General features: G+C 30.0%; 2 protein-coding genes and 1 long non-coding RNA gene across 3 annotated transcripts; all 3 read left to right on the forward strand.

Annotated features, from left to right (window-relative positions):
* Positions 1 to 2,583: 2,583 nt before the first annotated feature.
* On the forward strand, positions 2,584 to 4,393 carry LOC129316658 (putative disease resistance RPP13-like protein 1). The gene is made up of 3 exons (XM_054961061.1): positions 2,584 to 3,235; positions 3,340 to 4,151; positions 4,325 to 4,393. Exons 1-3 carry the CDS (start codon positions 2,584 to 2,586, stop codon positions 4,391 to 4,393), a joined length of 1,533 nt encoding a protein of 510 aa, XP_054817036.1.
* An 80-nt stretch (positions 4,394 to 4,473) lies between these two features.
* LOC129314998 (uncharacterized) lies at positions 4,474 to 7,101 on the forward strand. Its single transcript, XR_008594357.1, has 3 exons — positions 4,474 to 5,909; positions 6,075 to 6,150; positions 6,706 to 7,101. It is a non-coding gene; the product is annotated as an uncharacterized LOC129314998 (long non-coding RNA).
* Positions 7,102 to 9,915: 2,814 nt separating this feature from the next.
* Positions 9,916 to 12,406, forward strand: LOC129316375 (NADPH:quinone oxidoreductase-like). The gene is made up of 3 exons (XM_054960769.1): positions 9,916 to 10,170; positions 10,267 to 10,458; positions 11,828 to 12,406. Exons 1-3 carry the CDS (start codon positions 10,074 to 10,076, stop codon positions 12,148 to 12,150), a joined length of 612 nt encoding a protein of 203 aa, XP_054816744.1. The 5' UTR covers positions 9,916 to 10,073; the 3' UTR covers positions 12,151 to 12,406.
* The last annotated feature ends 3,637 nt before the right edge of the window (positions 12,407 to 16,043 follow it).

Below are 16,043 nucleotides of genomic sequence, written 5' to 3' on the forward strand. Positions count from 1 at the left end.
TGTGTTTATTTTTAAAATATTTTAAAAAATATTCAAAACAAATAATTATCATAGCATTAAAACTTTATTTAGGAGTGCAAATATGTGAAATAAAAGTTTGGAAGAGGACTTGTGAAGGCTAAGTGAAAATTGAAATGAATATTAATTTCATGTTATTAATACTAAAAAAAGAATTTGAGTATTCGAATTAAGCTTGTTCGAGTTTGGGTTTGATCTAAATTTCTTTAGGCTCTTTCTAGTGATCCAAACAAGTTTAGAGTAAAGAAAATTTTTTAAACTCTCAAGCTTCATTTAAGTTTTTTGAGCTTATTTAGTTTGGTCCAAATTATTCCCTTCACAATTAATGATTTCGGTGCAATATAAAAAGTTTGGATAAAATTGCACGAAGTTGTCCCAGAAGAGTGTAATAAGGAGCAAGATTAAAACTGTCACTTTGATATGTAAAAAGGGAAGTAAAAGACCCCTTCAGACTCTCTCCAATCTCTTCAATGCTTGAACTAACACACAGACAATAAAGAGACACTTCATGAAAATTCTATTCAATTCCTCTACATTAGCATGCATTCATTAGGGTGTAGCAAATCCCCTAAATGACAGGACAGGAGAGCAAAAGCATCTAATAGCACAGTAGCATTGCAGCTTCGACGTTTTTCTTCTATTTTTCCATATTACATTTTTTTTTCCATTTATGTGAGGACAGTAATAATACCATGTGTGTTCCTATTATGTGGTTCTTGCATTTTGCTCCTTCTCTATTGCTTCAATTTTTTTTTTAAATTTTTGAGTGCATGCAATATTGTGCCAAAGGATCAGGAACTCATTGTTTGATTTAGAGTCAGGTTTATTGCATTGCTTGAAAATAAGCTCCTCTCACACACATGCACAGCCAGGGAAAAAAAAAAAAAAAAAACCAGCGCCAACAATTGCATATAACAGTATTTGTATTTACGAAGAAGATATTGACCCAGTCATGGAATAGAATTGGAGAAATTGGCATATTTGAACGAAAATGAGCTGTCTCAGAAAATTGACTCATATGTGACAAGTACAATTGATGAACCCTATCTATATTAGTTGGAAGTTTAATTTCAATTTCACAGTAATTACCAACCAACCAAGTGAACAAAATTGACTCGTTTACGAAATTGATAGAGTCAAAATTATTGAACGAGACACCCAAACGTAATAACTCAAAATTGCATTTTATTGCTTCCCTGGTTTTATTTATAAAATCCTACTCATTAATTACCTTGTACAAGATCCTTTATAGAATCTAATAAAACCTTTGTGATTTATTTTTATAAAATACTATTATCTCTTTCTCTTAGTTTGAATAATATTTTTTCTATATCTCTCCTTTCCATCCAATAAAACTATCACACTGTTTTTGTAAAGTAAAATTCCTACATTTATATAATTTTAACTAATTTCCTCAATCTCAAGAAAATACTTATCAATGTAATAGGGTCTTGTTAAAAGGAAGAATTACAATCATATCTCACATAAAAAAAATTAATTATTACAAGATTCATTGACAATTAAACTAAACTAAACGATATAGTTTAATTCAGTTGTTAATGAACTTTACAATAATTAATTTCTTTATGTGGGATTTTAATATAATTCTCCCTTATTAAAATAGGCAAAAAAAATAAAGATAAATTGGCCCATTGGCCCAAAAAAAATTGTGCTCAAAAATTATGGATTAACTTTTTAAAAATTTGGGAGTATGGCTAGTTCACATTAATATACAAAGAGTTTATTATTAAATTAAAAAAAGATAATAAATCATGCATAATGCAATATATAATAAATGTTGGACTATTTGTTGATTTGATCATTTAAGATTGGTTATATTTGCAAAAGTCCCAAAAATTTAATACTTGTAAAATTATTAGATTTAGCATGGGGTTGGAATAAGATAAACTCAATCAATATCTTGGTCTGAATATGTCTCATATCATATCATGTTGATGAAAAAGCTTCCAATTAAATATTGAGACATTATTAATTTGATCCGCATTTTTCATATATTGAACCCAGATATATAGGCATCCATACTTATATTTCATTACAAGATAAAATATGTCAAAATATTTCGTTATTCAAGATAAAACATGAGTTAGGTTCATAGAAAATTATTAACCCTATCCAACAAATTAGAGAAATTATTAAACATGCATGACTCCAACCGTAGTAACTCAAATGGGCACTTTTTTATTTTTATTTAAAAAAAAAAACCAATCACAGGAGTCACTTCATTTGGGTTAAAAGTAATAATATGCTGGAATAAAAATTATCCATCCTCGTCCATATGAGAATGAGAATGTGAAAACAAGAATATAGTAGCCGGCAGGTAGCAGTAGCAGAACGGAATTATGAAAAGTCTTTGTGGAAAAGCAAACCAATATGCATCACGCAGACATTATCTCTGACTTCAATTTCGGAGTAATTCCCAACAATCAAACAACAAAGTGACAAACCTTCCACCAACGAACCTTACTTTCTTCTTCCATCTCTCCTCGGTTTTCATCATCCGTTGCTGCTCAATACTTGCTTGTGCAAAGTTTTACATAACAAGCCATGGCTGAGGTGCTGGTTGGAGCATTTCTCTCCCCTGCCATTGAGGCACTTCTTAAGAGATTGGCTTCTGGTGACATTCTTGACTTCTTCCGAGTCAAAAAGCTGCAGGACGGCTTCTTTCTGAAAAAACTGGACGTGGACGTGACCCTTAACAGTCTCAACAAAGTCATTGAAGATGCTGAGGAGAGGCAATACAGAGACCCTTATGTGAAGCGCTGGCTTGATGAGCTCAGAGATGCTGTGTTCCAGGCTGAGGATCTGCTGCTTGAGATTGCAACCGAGGCCTCTCGACGCAAGCTCCAACTTGAACTTCATCCCACCACAGGTAAACTACGCAACCACTTGACTTCCGTGGTGAAATCTTTTGAAAAGGAAATCGAAACTAGGGTCCAGAAACTTGTAGCGTACCTAGATTTCTTAGAAAATCAGAGGAAGCGGCTGAGGTTGAAGGATGGCTCTGGCTTACTCACTCAAGGGGGAGTGACTAGGAGAGTTTTCAAGAGATTTCCAGAATCATCTTTGATCAATGAAGCTGATATATTTGGTAGAGGTCCTGATAAAGAGAAACTAATCAAGATTTTAATGTCACCCAACAAGGGTAGGAATCGATCCCCAGTGGATGTGATTGCCATCGCAAGTATGGGTGGGATGGGTAAGACAACTCTTGCGCGGCTTGTTTACGAAGACAAAATGATAACAGAAGAATTTCAACACAAAGCTTGGGTATGCATTTCCGAAGAGTTTGATCTGTTCAAGCTACAAAAGCGATTCTTAAATCACTTGATGGTAAAATTGAACTCGAACAATCAGATGATTTAGATCCACATCAGTGTCAACTAAAGGACAAGTTGAAGGATAAGAAATTTTTCTTGGTTCTTGATGATGTATGGAATCGGGATCATACTATCTGGGACTCCTTTCGAATTCCTTTCAACTATGGAGCTCCAGGAAGTAAGATTCTCATTACAACACGTGAAAAACGCGTCGCAGAAGTCACGCGGTCCAGATATATTCATTGTTTAGAGCCATTACAAGATGAATATCCTTGGAAGTTATTTGCAAACCATGCATTTAGCGACCAATGTATTGATCCAGAACTTGAATCAATTGGTAGAACAATTGTTGGCAAGTGTGGAGGGTTGCCTTTGGCAATAAAAACATTGGGAAGTTTGCTGGGCACAAAACCAGCTCCTCAATATTGGGGTGAAATTTTGAAGAGTGATATTTGGTCCTTATCAGAGGATGAGAGCAAGATAATCCCATCTTTAAGGCTGAGCTACCATTATTTACCTTCTAATCTCAAGCGTTGCTTTGCATTTTGTTCCATCTTTCCAAGAGATTACTTGATAGAGAAGGATGTTCTTATTCAGATGTGGATGGCTGAAGGTTTGTTACATTCTACTCACACAAGTAAGAACTTTGAAGAAGCGGGCAACGAAATCTTCAATGACCTACAATCCAGGTCATTTTTTGAACGATCAAAAAAGAATGGCAATTACTTCATGATGCACGATCTTTTGAACGATTTAGCAAAGTCTGTGATGGGAGAGTTTTGTGTTCAGCTAGAGGTTGGTCGGGTGCAAGAAATTTCAACAAAGGCTCGCTACTTTTCATATAGATGCAAAGCAAATGAAAATCTTGAAACTTTTGAAAATTTCCAATGCCACCAGTTACGTAGTTTCATCTTATTGCATGAAAATTTCAACTCCATGCATGACATGATTGATGATATTATATCTAGATCCCTTTCTCCTCTCAAGTACATAGACGGGTTATATTCAGCGGGAAGTCAAAGTTTCAAAAACTTTGATATCATGCATGGCACAAATGATGATATAATATCTAGACTTTCTCATCTCAAGTACATACGGGGGTTATGTTTGGCGGGATGTCAAAATTTCAAAACGTTGGCAGATGATATTAGCAATTTAAAGCACTTGCATTATCTGGATCTTTCTGAGACTTCAATTGAAAAATTGCCAAATTCAATATGCTTGCTAATTAATTTAAAAAACATTGAAATTAAGGGATTGTCGTTGCTTGGTTGAGTTTCCGTCAAATTTTTACAAGCTCATCAACTTGTGTCATCTTGACTTGGATGGTTGTTATTTCATAGAAAGATGCCAAAACATATGGGAAAGTTAAATCATCTCCGGACAATGAATTATTTTGTTGTGGCAAAGAAAGGAAGGTCAGGTTTGAAGGAATTAGGTACCTTGAACCATTTAATGGGTTCACTGACCATCTCACATATGGCATGCATAAACAATCCCATGGATTTGAGAGATGCCAATTTAAAAGAAAAGCATTTGGATAAATTATGTCTAAATTATAAGTTGTATGACTATAGTCGTGAAGCAGGACCACATCAAGAAGACACATTACAAGGGCTTGAGCCAAATAATAGTTTAAAAGAGATCATTGTTGAACATTACGGAGGTACCAAATTTCCATCCTGGTTGGGTGGTTCACACTTTTTGCCCAATTTAGTGTCTTTATCTTTGACACGTTGTGCCAACTGTGTGAACTTACCGCCTCTTGGGCAGCTACCTTCTCTGGAGAAACTTGAGATTACCGAATTGCATGGAATAAAGGTGATAGGGGAAGAGTTTTATGGGAATGGCTCCTCCAATGCTCCATTTCGTTGCCTTTCATACTTAAGTTTTAAAGAGATGAGAGAATGGGAAGAATGGAACATTTGTCGGGAAGATGAGAGTTTCCCATGCCTTCAAGAGCTTCATATATGGTGGTGCCCAAGTCTGACAAAGTCTCTACCTCCACACCTTCCTTGTCTAAAAAAGTTAGACATCCGCTGGTGTAGAAATTTGGAGACAGCACTTCCCAAATCCTCTTGCATGGAAGTTATAGAGTTAAAGGAGTGTAAGAAGATCACAATAAAAGATGTGCCTACATGGAGGGTTAATACGGCGACGTCAAGGAGGCAGGGGGGTATATAAGTTGAAAGAAATTTCATTTAGTGATCATGACTTTGAAGATGGGGAGTCCTTCCCTGAGGAGGGCTTGCCGCCGTCCAACCTCTAATCTCTTTTTTTTCTCAGGTTGTCACAACTTGAGAAGATTAAATTGCAGGGGTCTTCTCCACCTCCAATATTCCGTTGCTTCCTTATCTTTTCAAGACTGTCCAAGCATGAGTTTTGAAGGCATGCTAGAAAATGGTTTCCCTCCGTCCCTTTCTCATTTTATCTATTGAAGATTGTTCATTGTTGGAGGAGAGGTGTGAAAATCAGACAGTACCAGATTGGCCTAAAATTGCTCATATCCCTCATGTCTCCATACGCAGAGCTTGACTCTCATTTTGCTCAAAGGTACTTCATCCGCTTTACTCTCCCATACAAGCTCAATATTCATGTTTTTTAATGATTCATCATTTTGTATTTGTTTCTCAGTTATTATCACTATATTCATCAAAATTATATTATTGCATGCTCAATTTAATTACATGTCTCTCACATCGACTCTTCTTTGGATAGACATTCCTAAAGCTACAGTCTCAAGTTTCCTGGAGCAAAACAACATCATTTATTAATACTTCGTATTCTGGAAAAGGTACGCACTTCCTCTTCATAAATGACACATGCTTAATTGACAATTTCCACTACTTTCCATTTTCTAATAACAAAAACTCCTATCTAAATATTTCATAATTTTTTGAATTAAAAAATCTCTCCTTTGTGTTTTGTTGTCCCCGTTTAAGTATGAATAAATACATGGTATTTTACTGAGACATTTCTTGAAAGTCATTTGTACGTACGAGATGTTGATCCTCAGTTACAAATTAAATCTGTAATGATTAATAGTTATATATGAATCACAACCCATATTCTGTTGCTCTGTTTACATTTTTAGATTTATTAGACTTTTATAGTTAGCCAAGAGCCAAAAAGAAAAAAATCAGATATTACCAATGGTGACCAAAATAAATAAACTTCAATGCTTCATATTTTTAAACACACATATCAGACAAGAACTTTACCCGTTTCTGCGAAGTTCATCCTTTTAATTTGCATGCAAAAAGGACAGAAGAGTCATTTCATTATATTATCTTCTCTCCATATGCTACAGTCAACTTATGCCATTACTCTCTTTTTGTGCAACATGCAGCATCAGACCAACAAAAAAAAACAAAAAAGGGAATTTCTGGCTTCAATTTTCAGATTAAAAGAAGAGGCGCTGCTCAATTGAAGTATTCAAACCAGCATGAATGGCTCATATAGATAGTACTTCTGCAGAAATTAAATTAATCTTCCAGTTGATTTTACGTGTTCTCTAGATTTGGTGGGTGATGGAGTAAGATAAGTTTATTGTTGGTGTTACATTGCTGTATTTCTTTCGATCTATTTTGTAGCTGATTGGTTTTTTTCCCCTGTTTTTCTTTCAGCGAAACGTTTTTTGATTTAGTAGCAAGACTTTGTGATTCAATGTTGCCTTGTAACGTGTCATCACTCCATTTCAAGTGATTCATTGTCTTAAGAGTTTATTTCTATGATCGTAATTGGAAGTTTAGTAGTTTGTAATTGACAACATTCTAATTTGTATTATGATCATTTCTCATTATAAAATTCTCAAGCATCTTGTGCTTGAGAATCAAGAGGATGTAGGATTCAATATTTGAATCTGAACCTCTATATATCGTGATCTCATTTTCTTCTTCCTTTATCTCTTTTTACCCTTTGTTATTTAAACATTATTTTATTTTCAAGTTAATTTGTTGCCAACAATGAAGAAGCTAAGTTAATTTTCCAGAATGAATCAAGCAAGTCAGCCGAACTGGTCTATATACAAGCAAAATAAGGTCATACATTAATCTCAAATTGAAGACAGGAAGATAAAGGAAATAAAGGCTACGGTGGACTTTAAAATTGATTCTAATATTTACCTCTGAATTTCTGTTTATGTTTATTGTAGGGGAAAAAATCTCACTCTGTTATTTAAATTATTTCTTTTGACAGCATTAAATTGGTTTTCTCTCATATGAAATTGAAAATTTTAGTTGTGTATCTTTTGTTTTCTTCCAGCTTGTCCAAATTTACTGACTATTTTTTATCTATTGAAAAGATGATGCATTATTCAAACAGAGATTACAAGTAAAATTGGATCTAACTCAACAACTTCTCATTATCCATCACTTTTCACTTTCCTTCAAAAAAATGGTGGTTGATCAAACATGTGGAAAACACCAAACCTGTCAAGACATTAATCAATAGCCAAATAATGAGTACAAAAATTTGTTTTCCTATATTTAAAACTCTAAAGACACACTAATCTCTATATAAAAGCAAACAAACTTCAAGAAGGATATGGAAATAGGGTTGACAATCATTTCAGTTCTGCAATAGAAGATTAATTGCTTCTGCTTAATCAATATAAATTTTGACTCGTCGAAAACCTTTATCCCAACACATGTGAAGACCCTGCAAGATAGCAATTACCTTTGTAATGGCTGGTGGGTAGTAACCAATGTTGGCATATTAAAATCCACGAGCCAATTAGCATTACTATCACGCATCACTCCTCCACATTTCTTAATGCCATTATTATATGAACCTTCCTCATTTCTTTCCTTCTCTGGGTTTTGTGTTTTGAACCCCAAAAAAAAAATGCAAGGGGATATGCAATTGTTTTAAAAGAAATAAATAATTAGAAAAAGCATACAGCCAGCCTTTTATATTTGATATACTTTTATCCAATCATATCAAAACAAATAGATTTTAATACATTAATAATTAAAACTTATTATAAAATAAATAATATATAAAGAATCCATGTGACTTTTGCACATATAGTACATGTTAAAAGACCAAACTAAGCAAATAGTCTAACATTTATTATATTTATATTATGATTAATTTATTATATTTGTCAATAATATACATTTTATATCAATAATAAACTTTTCGTAAATTTTTAAATTTTCAATGACAAATCCCATATACATCAATAATAAACTTTTTATATATCAATGTCATTGTCAACCTGTTACACTTCCAAATTTTCAAAAAATCAGTCCATATTTTTTGAATACAATTTTTTCGGCCAATAGGCCAATTTATCCTTTAAAAATAATGGGAAACAAGCATTTGAAATATATAAAGTTAAGTATATAACTTTTTCTCTAATATAACTATGAATTAAAGATAAATAATTTATAATAAATAATAAAAACAACGTTAATTTCATATAATTTTACTACGATATCATCTTTAAAAAGAAATAAGATGTCACATTAATTATTGAATACTTCCTTCATTTAAAAATGTAAAATATTTTTAGCTAAATTTTATCTTTATTAAAATAGTCACTTATTTTTAAACTAATCATATCTTTTTATATTTACTCCTATTTAATAAAGTATTTCATCCTAAAATAAATATAAAGTGATTTATTTAATAGAAATATTTTTAAAAAATAATAATTATATCTTAAAAAATTAAAAATGAGTTATATTTTTTAATATTTAACCTTTTAAAAAATATATTATATTTTTAAATGGGGAGAGTATTAATTATTCTTTGATTGTCAAAATGCTCAAAGGAAAATTCGGCCAAAAGAAACTGTTCAAAGAAGAACATCATGCAGAGGCACCTTCTCAATTTTTAAACCTTGACGTTTGAGATTTAAAGGGTTTAAATCTTTGTTTTTATTTTAATTTTATTAAAATAAAATTTATAAAAAATGATAAGAAAATTAATAAATTTGTTTTCAGTGAATCTAGGCCTGATAAGTTTAGTTTGAATAGTATAAATTTTAATAAAAAAATTTTAAAGGAGTTTGAACAGTTTAAATTTAATATGAATAATCTCAATTTAATATTAAATTTTTTATAATTTTTATATAGTTAATATTCAATTATATTTTTTAGGAAATTTAAAATTTTTAACTTATGCTTCATCAAAAAATTTTATTTTTCAAAAAATATTTCAAAAAAATACATGTTAAAAAATTATTTACATTGTCTAAAATATATTTAAATACTTAATTTATAAAAATTATAAAAAATAATATTAAATTAAATTATATAGATTTAATTTATAAAAATTATAAAAATTTTAATATTAAATTTGTATATGAAAAATTTATTGAAATATTTTATTTTTATAAATTTTAATTTTAATAAAAATATTAAAACCTTGTCCAGATCTGCCCCGCCTGGCCCCACGCGAGGAGTCATCAGGGAGAATCTGAGTCCCATCATGCACCCATCACAGTGACGTACCAAGCCTCCTTCAATTACCGAGAAATCTGACATTTCCAAGTACCAAAATGCAACAGAAATACTTTTACGAATCAATTCTACTTACCATTTCAAGTTCGCCATGGCTTCCTCCCAGCTCCAATTCAATATAGTTGTGCGTTCGTCAATTCAATCATTTGAATTTTCAACGACCCCAATTCCTATAAGAATGGCCACCGCCGGAGAGAATCTCTTACATCCACCAGATTTCTGAGTCTAATCACATAGAGATAAACAAATGGCTCTGTCAGGGGTGGCCAGAGCAACGGTGAAAGTGGCGGCGATTTGCGGATCCCTTCGGAAAGGATCGTACAACAGAGGCCTCATTCGATCTGGTATAATTGTTTTCACAGTATTTTTGTTTGTTTTGAGCTTGCTTGTTTATTCGTGGATCTGATTTGGTGAGTCTATTGATCTCCGGTTGATCTCAGCCATGGAGTTAAGCAGGGGAGACATTGAAGGCGTTGAAATCGAGGAAGTTGACATTGCTTCTCTGCCGATGCTCAACACGGATCTGGAAAAACAGGGGACCTTCCCCGCTGAAGTCGAAGCTTTCCGCCGGAAAATTCTCGAAGCCGATAGCATTTTGTTCGCTTCTCCGGAGTATAACTTCTCCGTCACAGGTATGATCCTTCTTAGCAATTTTGATTTGAATCGAGTAGCTCCTTTTGTTATATCTGATTCTGTGTTCTACAATCTACGTCTCTATTCTACAGTGTTATTTTTGTATGAAGTATGAATATTTACATCGTACAACTAGAAATTAATTAATTGAGTTATTAAGGAATGAACAGTTTCATTTACTCTTAATAACAATTGTTTATTAGCAGCAAAGATAATTATAAAAAAATAACAGGACTCTTGTATAAAATTTATATCAATTTGAGGATCAGTTATTATTAGAATTTAAATGGCTATTTATTAACTTAAATTAATCTTTTATCAATAAATATTTATTTAACTTTAATAATAATTAATTTTAAATTAACTACAATCTATTTAAATTTTAATAATAATTTATTTTTAATTAATATAAATTTTATATAAAGATTCTTAATTCTTATTTTCCAACTACAGGTTTACTTGACAGTGTTGTTGTCAACTGGGTAACACTCTGACTTGCGCGTGTTTAAGATATTTGTAAATTAATGAATAAATTGTTGCTTAAATATATCAAGCTATATAAAGGCGCTTTGGTTTAATATTAAAAAATAAATAATTTTTAAATAATTTAGAGATTTTATAAAAAGATATTTTTTATAAAAATTTTATCAAAAACAATATTATTTTATATTTAGTTATAATAATTTAAAAAGTAATTATTAGTTAATTATTTTTAAATTTTATAATATTTTCTTGATTTATGTTTTATAAAAATAATTTATTATTTAAAATTTATGATATTTTTTGCATATCTTATTTTTTAAAACACTCTTCGCTTTATTATATTAGATTATATTTAAAAAATATGTTTTTTAATTCTAAACATTTTAAAAATTTAAATAAATATTAAAATAATTTTTTTAAAAAAAGTAAATGATTCTTTCATAAAATAAGTTAAAATAAATAGACTTAAAATAAAATAAAATGTTTCAAGAGCTTTAGTTACAAAATATATTTGATTCATGGTATCAAAACTCAACCCCAGTTAACCAATCCAACTAGTGAAGCGGTAAACTAGATCACTGACAGTCAAGAGTTTTGGATTAGTTAGCTGGGTCGGATTTCATAATTTTTCTCCCCTTGACGAGTCTGAAATGATATCATGTTTTAGTTAAAAAAACAAAAAAAAAAAAAAGAGGAGGGAAGGAAGGAAGGAAGGAAGGAAGAATTGCAACCGGTCATATTTATGCTTTAATAACTTTGTTTTATTGAATTATGTGTGATTTTTATACTTGAACATCCCATTTACTTGTGAATTAATGCCTTTTTTACGTTTCGTACCTTGATTTCCTTCACGAAATAATTAAAATACGGTATGAATGGTGACAGCACCACTGAAGAACGCAATGGACTGGGGATCGAGGCCACCGAACGTGTGGGGAGGCAAAGCAGCAGGCATAGTGAGTGCAGGAGGGCTGCTAGGAGGAGCCAGAGGCCAATTCCATCTTCGCCAGATTGGAATATACATTGATCTTCACTTCCTCAACAAGCCTGAGTTCTTCCTTAATGCCTTTGAACCTCCTATTAAGTTCAATCCTGATAATGGCGACTTGATTGATGATGATGCCAGGCTCAGATTGAAGCAACTCCTTCTCTCCCTCAAGGATTTCTCCCTCCAACTTCAACCCAAATCTTCATTCCTTATACATTGATTATTGATCACTCATTTTGGCTTTTTAACTTTGAGAGTTGTGTCTCCCAAGTAATTAGGGCCATTCCCATTCTTGTATGTTATCAGTTTGTTTGTACCTTCTGAATATTTCTTGCTAGGCAATATAGAGTTTGGGTTAATCTGCTTCCATGGCATGGGTTGGGTCTGGGTCTGGGTTCTTTGACAAATTCAAACAGTTGAGTCTATTCATGATTTATTCTTTTGATTTTATATTTTTATTAATATCTATTTATTTATTAGATTATTTTGGCCAGAATAATAGTTTTCAAGTTCATTGAAGCTAAATAAACAGTCTCTAAATTAATAACTTATAAATTAGTAAATTTTGCCCTAACAATTAAGTAGCTAGATCAATAAATGGGAAAAAAAAAATAAAAACAAAACCATTGCATGAAAAAGGGGAGAGGGATGTCTTCACTTTCTTACCTTCCATTTCTCTCGTTTTCTCTTTGTTATTGTTAAATCAAAAATTCAACGATTTAGATTTAATATTTAATAAAACAATTATTTTAATTTTATATAAAAATATATAAATAAATTTGTACTGTTAAAGTTTGATCTAAACAACTTAAAATTATAATATTTTTGTGTATATATTTATGTAAAACTATAATAATAATTTTATCTAAAATTAAATTTAAACTGTTTAAAAGCTTTAATCAAACAATAATAAACGAAAAATTAGAGAAATAGAGAGTAAGAAAAAGTGAGACACCCCTCTCCCAATTGGTCCATAATGTAAATCATTTCCAACATGCATGCCCCATGTTCAAGAAATTCAATTATTTTTTAAATATCATGAAATTTTGACCTTTTTTTTTAATATTTTTCCTTATCTACAACTAACGCCCACATCCAATGCATAATTATTTAATACACATAAACGAACGCAAGAATAAAAATAGAAAGAAATTTCTTAAAGTACTTAATAACTTTTAAAAAATATCTTACAGGGAGTGTAATTGAAAATGAGTGGTTTTTAAAAAAATAAAAAAGATGAATGTAACTAAAACTTGTAGTGACAAATTAGAAATGAGAAGTAAGTAATGAGAGAATAAGCTGGTGGCCTAATAGGGGGACAATTGACTTGGCTTCGTGGATTTGTCTTGTCTTGAAGCTGAAGCATTTATTAATGGAGGAAATGGAGGGAACACTAACAGGGACAGATAGGAATAGGGTTAGACAAAAAAACCATAAATAATTTTTGTGATAGAAAGAAGCAGCCTCAATGGAAGATCCACATCCCGATATTGTTCACATCAAACAGTGATTTTTGAGTTCAATAGGTCCAGTGCCATCCACATCACCCAGCTATTTGCCTCTGTTTTCATTTACATTCTTAAATATCAACCTTTTTAATTTTACACTTACTACTTCCATTTTCAAATATTAAAAATAATTAATTTATATAATTTAAAAAAATTAATTAACTATAATAATTATATTTGAAATTAAAAATCTGAATTAAAATATTCCTGTAATTAATTAAACAGCTTAATATAGTGATAATAAGTATTGATTTTATGAGAAAAAATTTTTAAAAAAAATGTATTAAATACTTTTTGCAATTTATAGTCTTGCTTATAAATAAAACAAAGACAGACATAATAGTTTTTCTTATATTTAAAAATGAAGAGTATGAAGAATATTTGGTCAATTTTTGCCACATTGTGTAAAGGCTCAGTGGACAAGTCATACTACTTCTAATTTATGGACTTTGGACTCAATTTAATATCTGATATTAGTATGCTCATGAATGATATTGGCACATTAATCAAATAGGTTATGTATTCTCTCCCTTGTTCTGTTTATAAATTACTTTTAACATATTTTATCATAATCAATAAAAACTTAAAATGATATTAATGCTATCTTAAAATTTAATAAGTTTTTACATCTACAGCCTTGCAAAAAGAATTATTTTTAATAATTTTGTGTAGCATTTAATAAGAGTAAAAAGATAAAAATGAATAGAAAAAATAGTGAAGTATTTTATAAATAAGATCAAAATTAATCTTCTTTATTTGTTTTATAAATAAAATTAAAAGAGTATATACCCATTCTAGTTTGTATTATAAAACAAATTGAAGCACCTTGCAAAGGCTAATGAAAGATGATTAGGTTATTATTTTTAAAAAAAAAAATAAAATTTTGATTTGCCTTCTGAATGTTTCTTGTTAGGTAGTACGGAGTTTGGATGTAGTCTGTTTCCCTGGCATGGCTTGGGTCCGGGTCTAGGTTCCTTGGCAAATTCAAACAGTTGAGTCTATTCTTTCCTTTGTAGTTAGTTACATTGATTTTATATTTAAATTAATACTCCTTCTATTTTTATTTATAAAAAAATTATCATTTTTAATTTATTTTTTACATAAGTAAATTATATTTTTTTAATAGACATTTATGGCAAATTTTTTGAATTATCCTCATAATTTGATCATTTATATTTATAAAAAAATAATTAATAAAGGCTTAATTAACACAATTAACAAAAAATATTGTAGTCTAATTTTTTTATTTTTAGAAAAAATTAATATAGTTAATTAATTATCTTAAATTATGTGATATAATTTTTTTTTCATACAAATAGAAACGAAGGTAGTATCTATTATTTATTAGATTATTTTGGCCAGAATAATAGTTTTCAAATTTATTGAAGCTAAATAAACAGTCTCTAAATTAATAATTAATAAATTAGTAAATTTTTCCCTAACAATTAAGTAGCTAAATTAATAAATGGAAAACAAATAAAAGCAAAAGCCATTGTACAAAAAAGGGGAGTTTCCCTTACTCTCTATTTCCCTTCATTTATGTTCATCATTTTAGATCAAAATTTTAACAGTTTGATTTAAAATTTGATAAAATTATTATTTTATTTTATATAAAAAATATATTAATAAATTTGTACTATTAAAGTTTGATCTAAACAATTTAAAACTATAATATTTCATTTATATATTTTATGAAAAAATATAATAATAATTTTATTAAAAATCAAATCTGAACCGTTGAAAAGTTTTGATCTAATAATAATGAAAAAAATGAGAGAAATGGTGAGTAAGGAAAAAGGAGCCACTCCTCTCCCAATCGGTCTGTAATGTAGATCATTTCCAACATACATGTTGCATGTTAAAGAAATTCAATTATTTTTTAATATCATGAAAATTTGACTTAATTTTTTTTTTCAGATTTTCCCTCATCTACAACTAACACTCATATCCAATGCATAATTATTTAATACACATAAACCAATACGAGAATAAAAATATAAAGAAATTTCTCGAAGTACTTAATAACGTTAGTAGAAAATATCTTGCATTATGTTTGGGCTTAAAATAAAGGAATGTTTGATTATGACTTAGAAGTATGAAAGAGAAAATGTCAAGCTCAATAAACCATCCACTAAAACAAGGCTGGATCTATTTAAAAGAGATTTTTCAAACTAAATAAACACTAAGTCATAAAAGAAATATGACTTTTAAAACTTGAAACAATTGAACTAAGAAGACTATTATTTAAATGTGAGACCGTTACTTGGACATTCAATCTTGCAGATTGTATTTAGCATGAATAGATATCTTAGCACAAGGCATTTAGACTCTTTATTGTGCGAATATAACGGTCTCAAACTAACATTATAAATAGAGTTCTAAAAAAAAAAAAAAGCAACAACAAGCAACAAACACACAAATCTAAATACTTTATTACTAAAATTTATCTTTTTATCATTTTGTACTCAAAAGTTAGATCTTCTTTCCTGTTTTATTGTAGTCTATAATTTAGTAGCCTTACACCATTAATCAAAATTACTTTTTTTTTACTATTTGTTGCATCTTTGCATTTGAGCAAATTAAGATAAAGATATTTGAGAGCTTT

Source organism: Prosopis cineraria, unplaced genomic scaffold (genome assembly GCF_029017545.1).
Source record: "Prosopis cineraria cultivar Desert tree isolate PC_DT_omini unplaced genomic scaffold, ASM2901754v1 PC7, whole genome shotgun sequence".
Lineage (NCBI taxonomy): Eukaryota > Viridiplantae > Streptophyta > Magnoliopsida > Fabales > Fabaceae > Prosopis > Prosopis cineraria.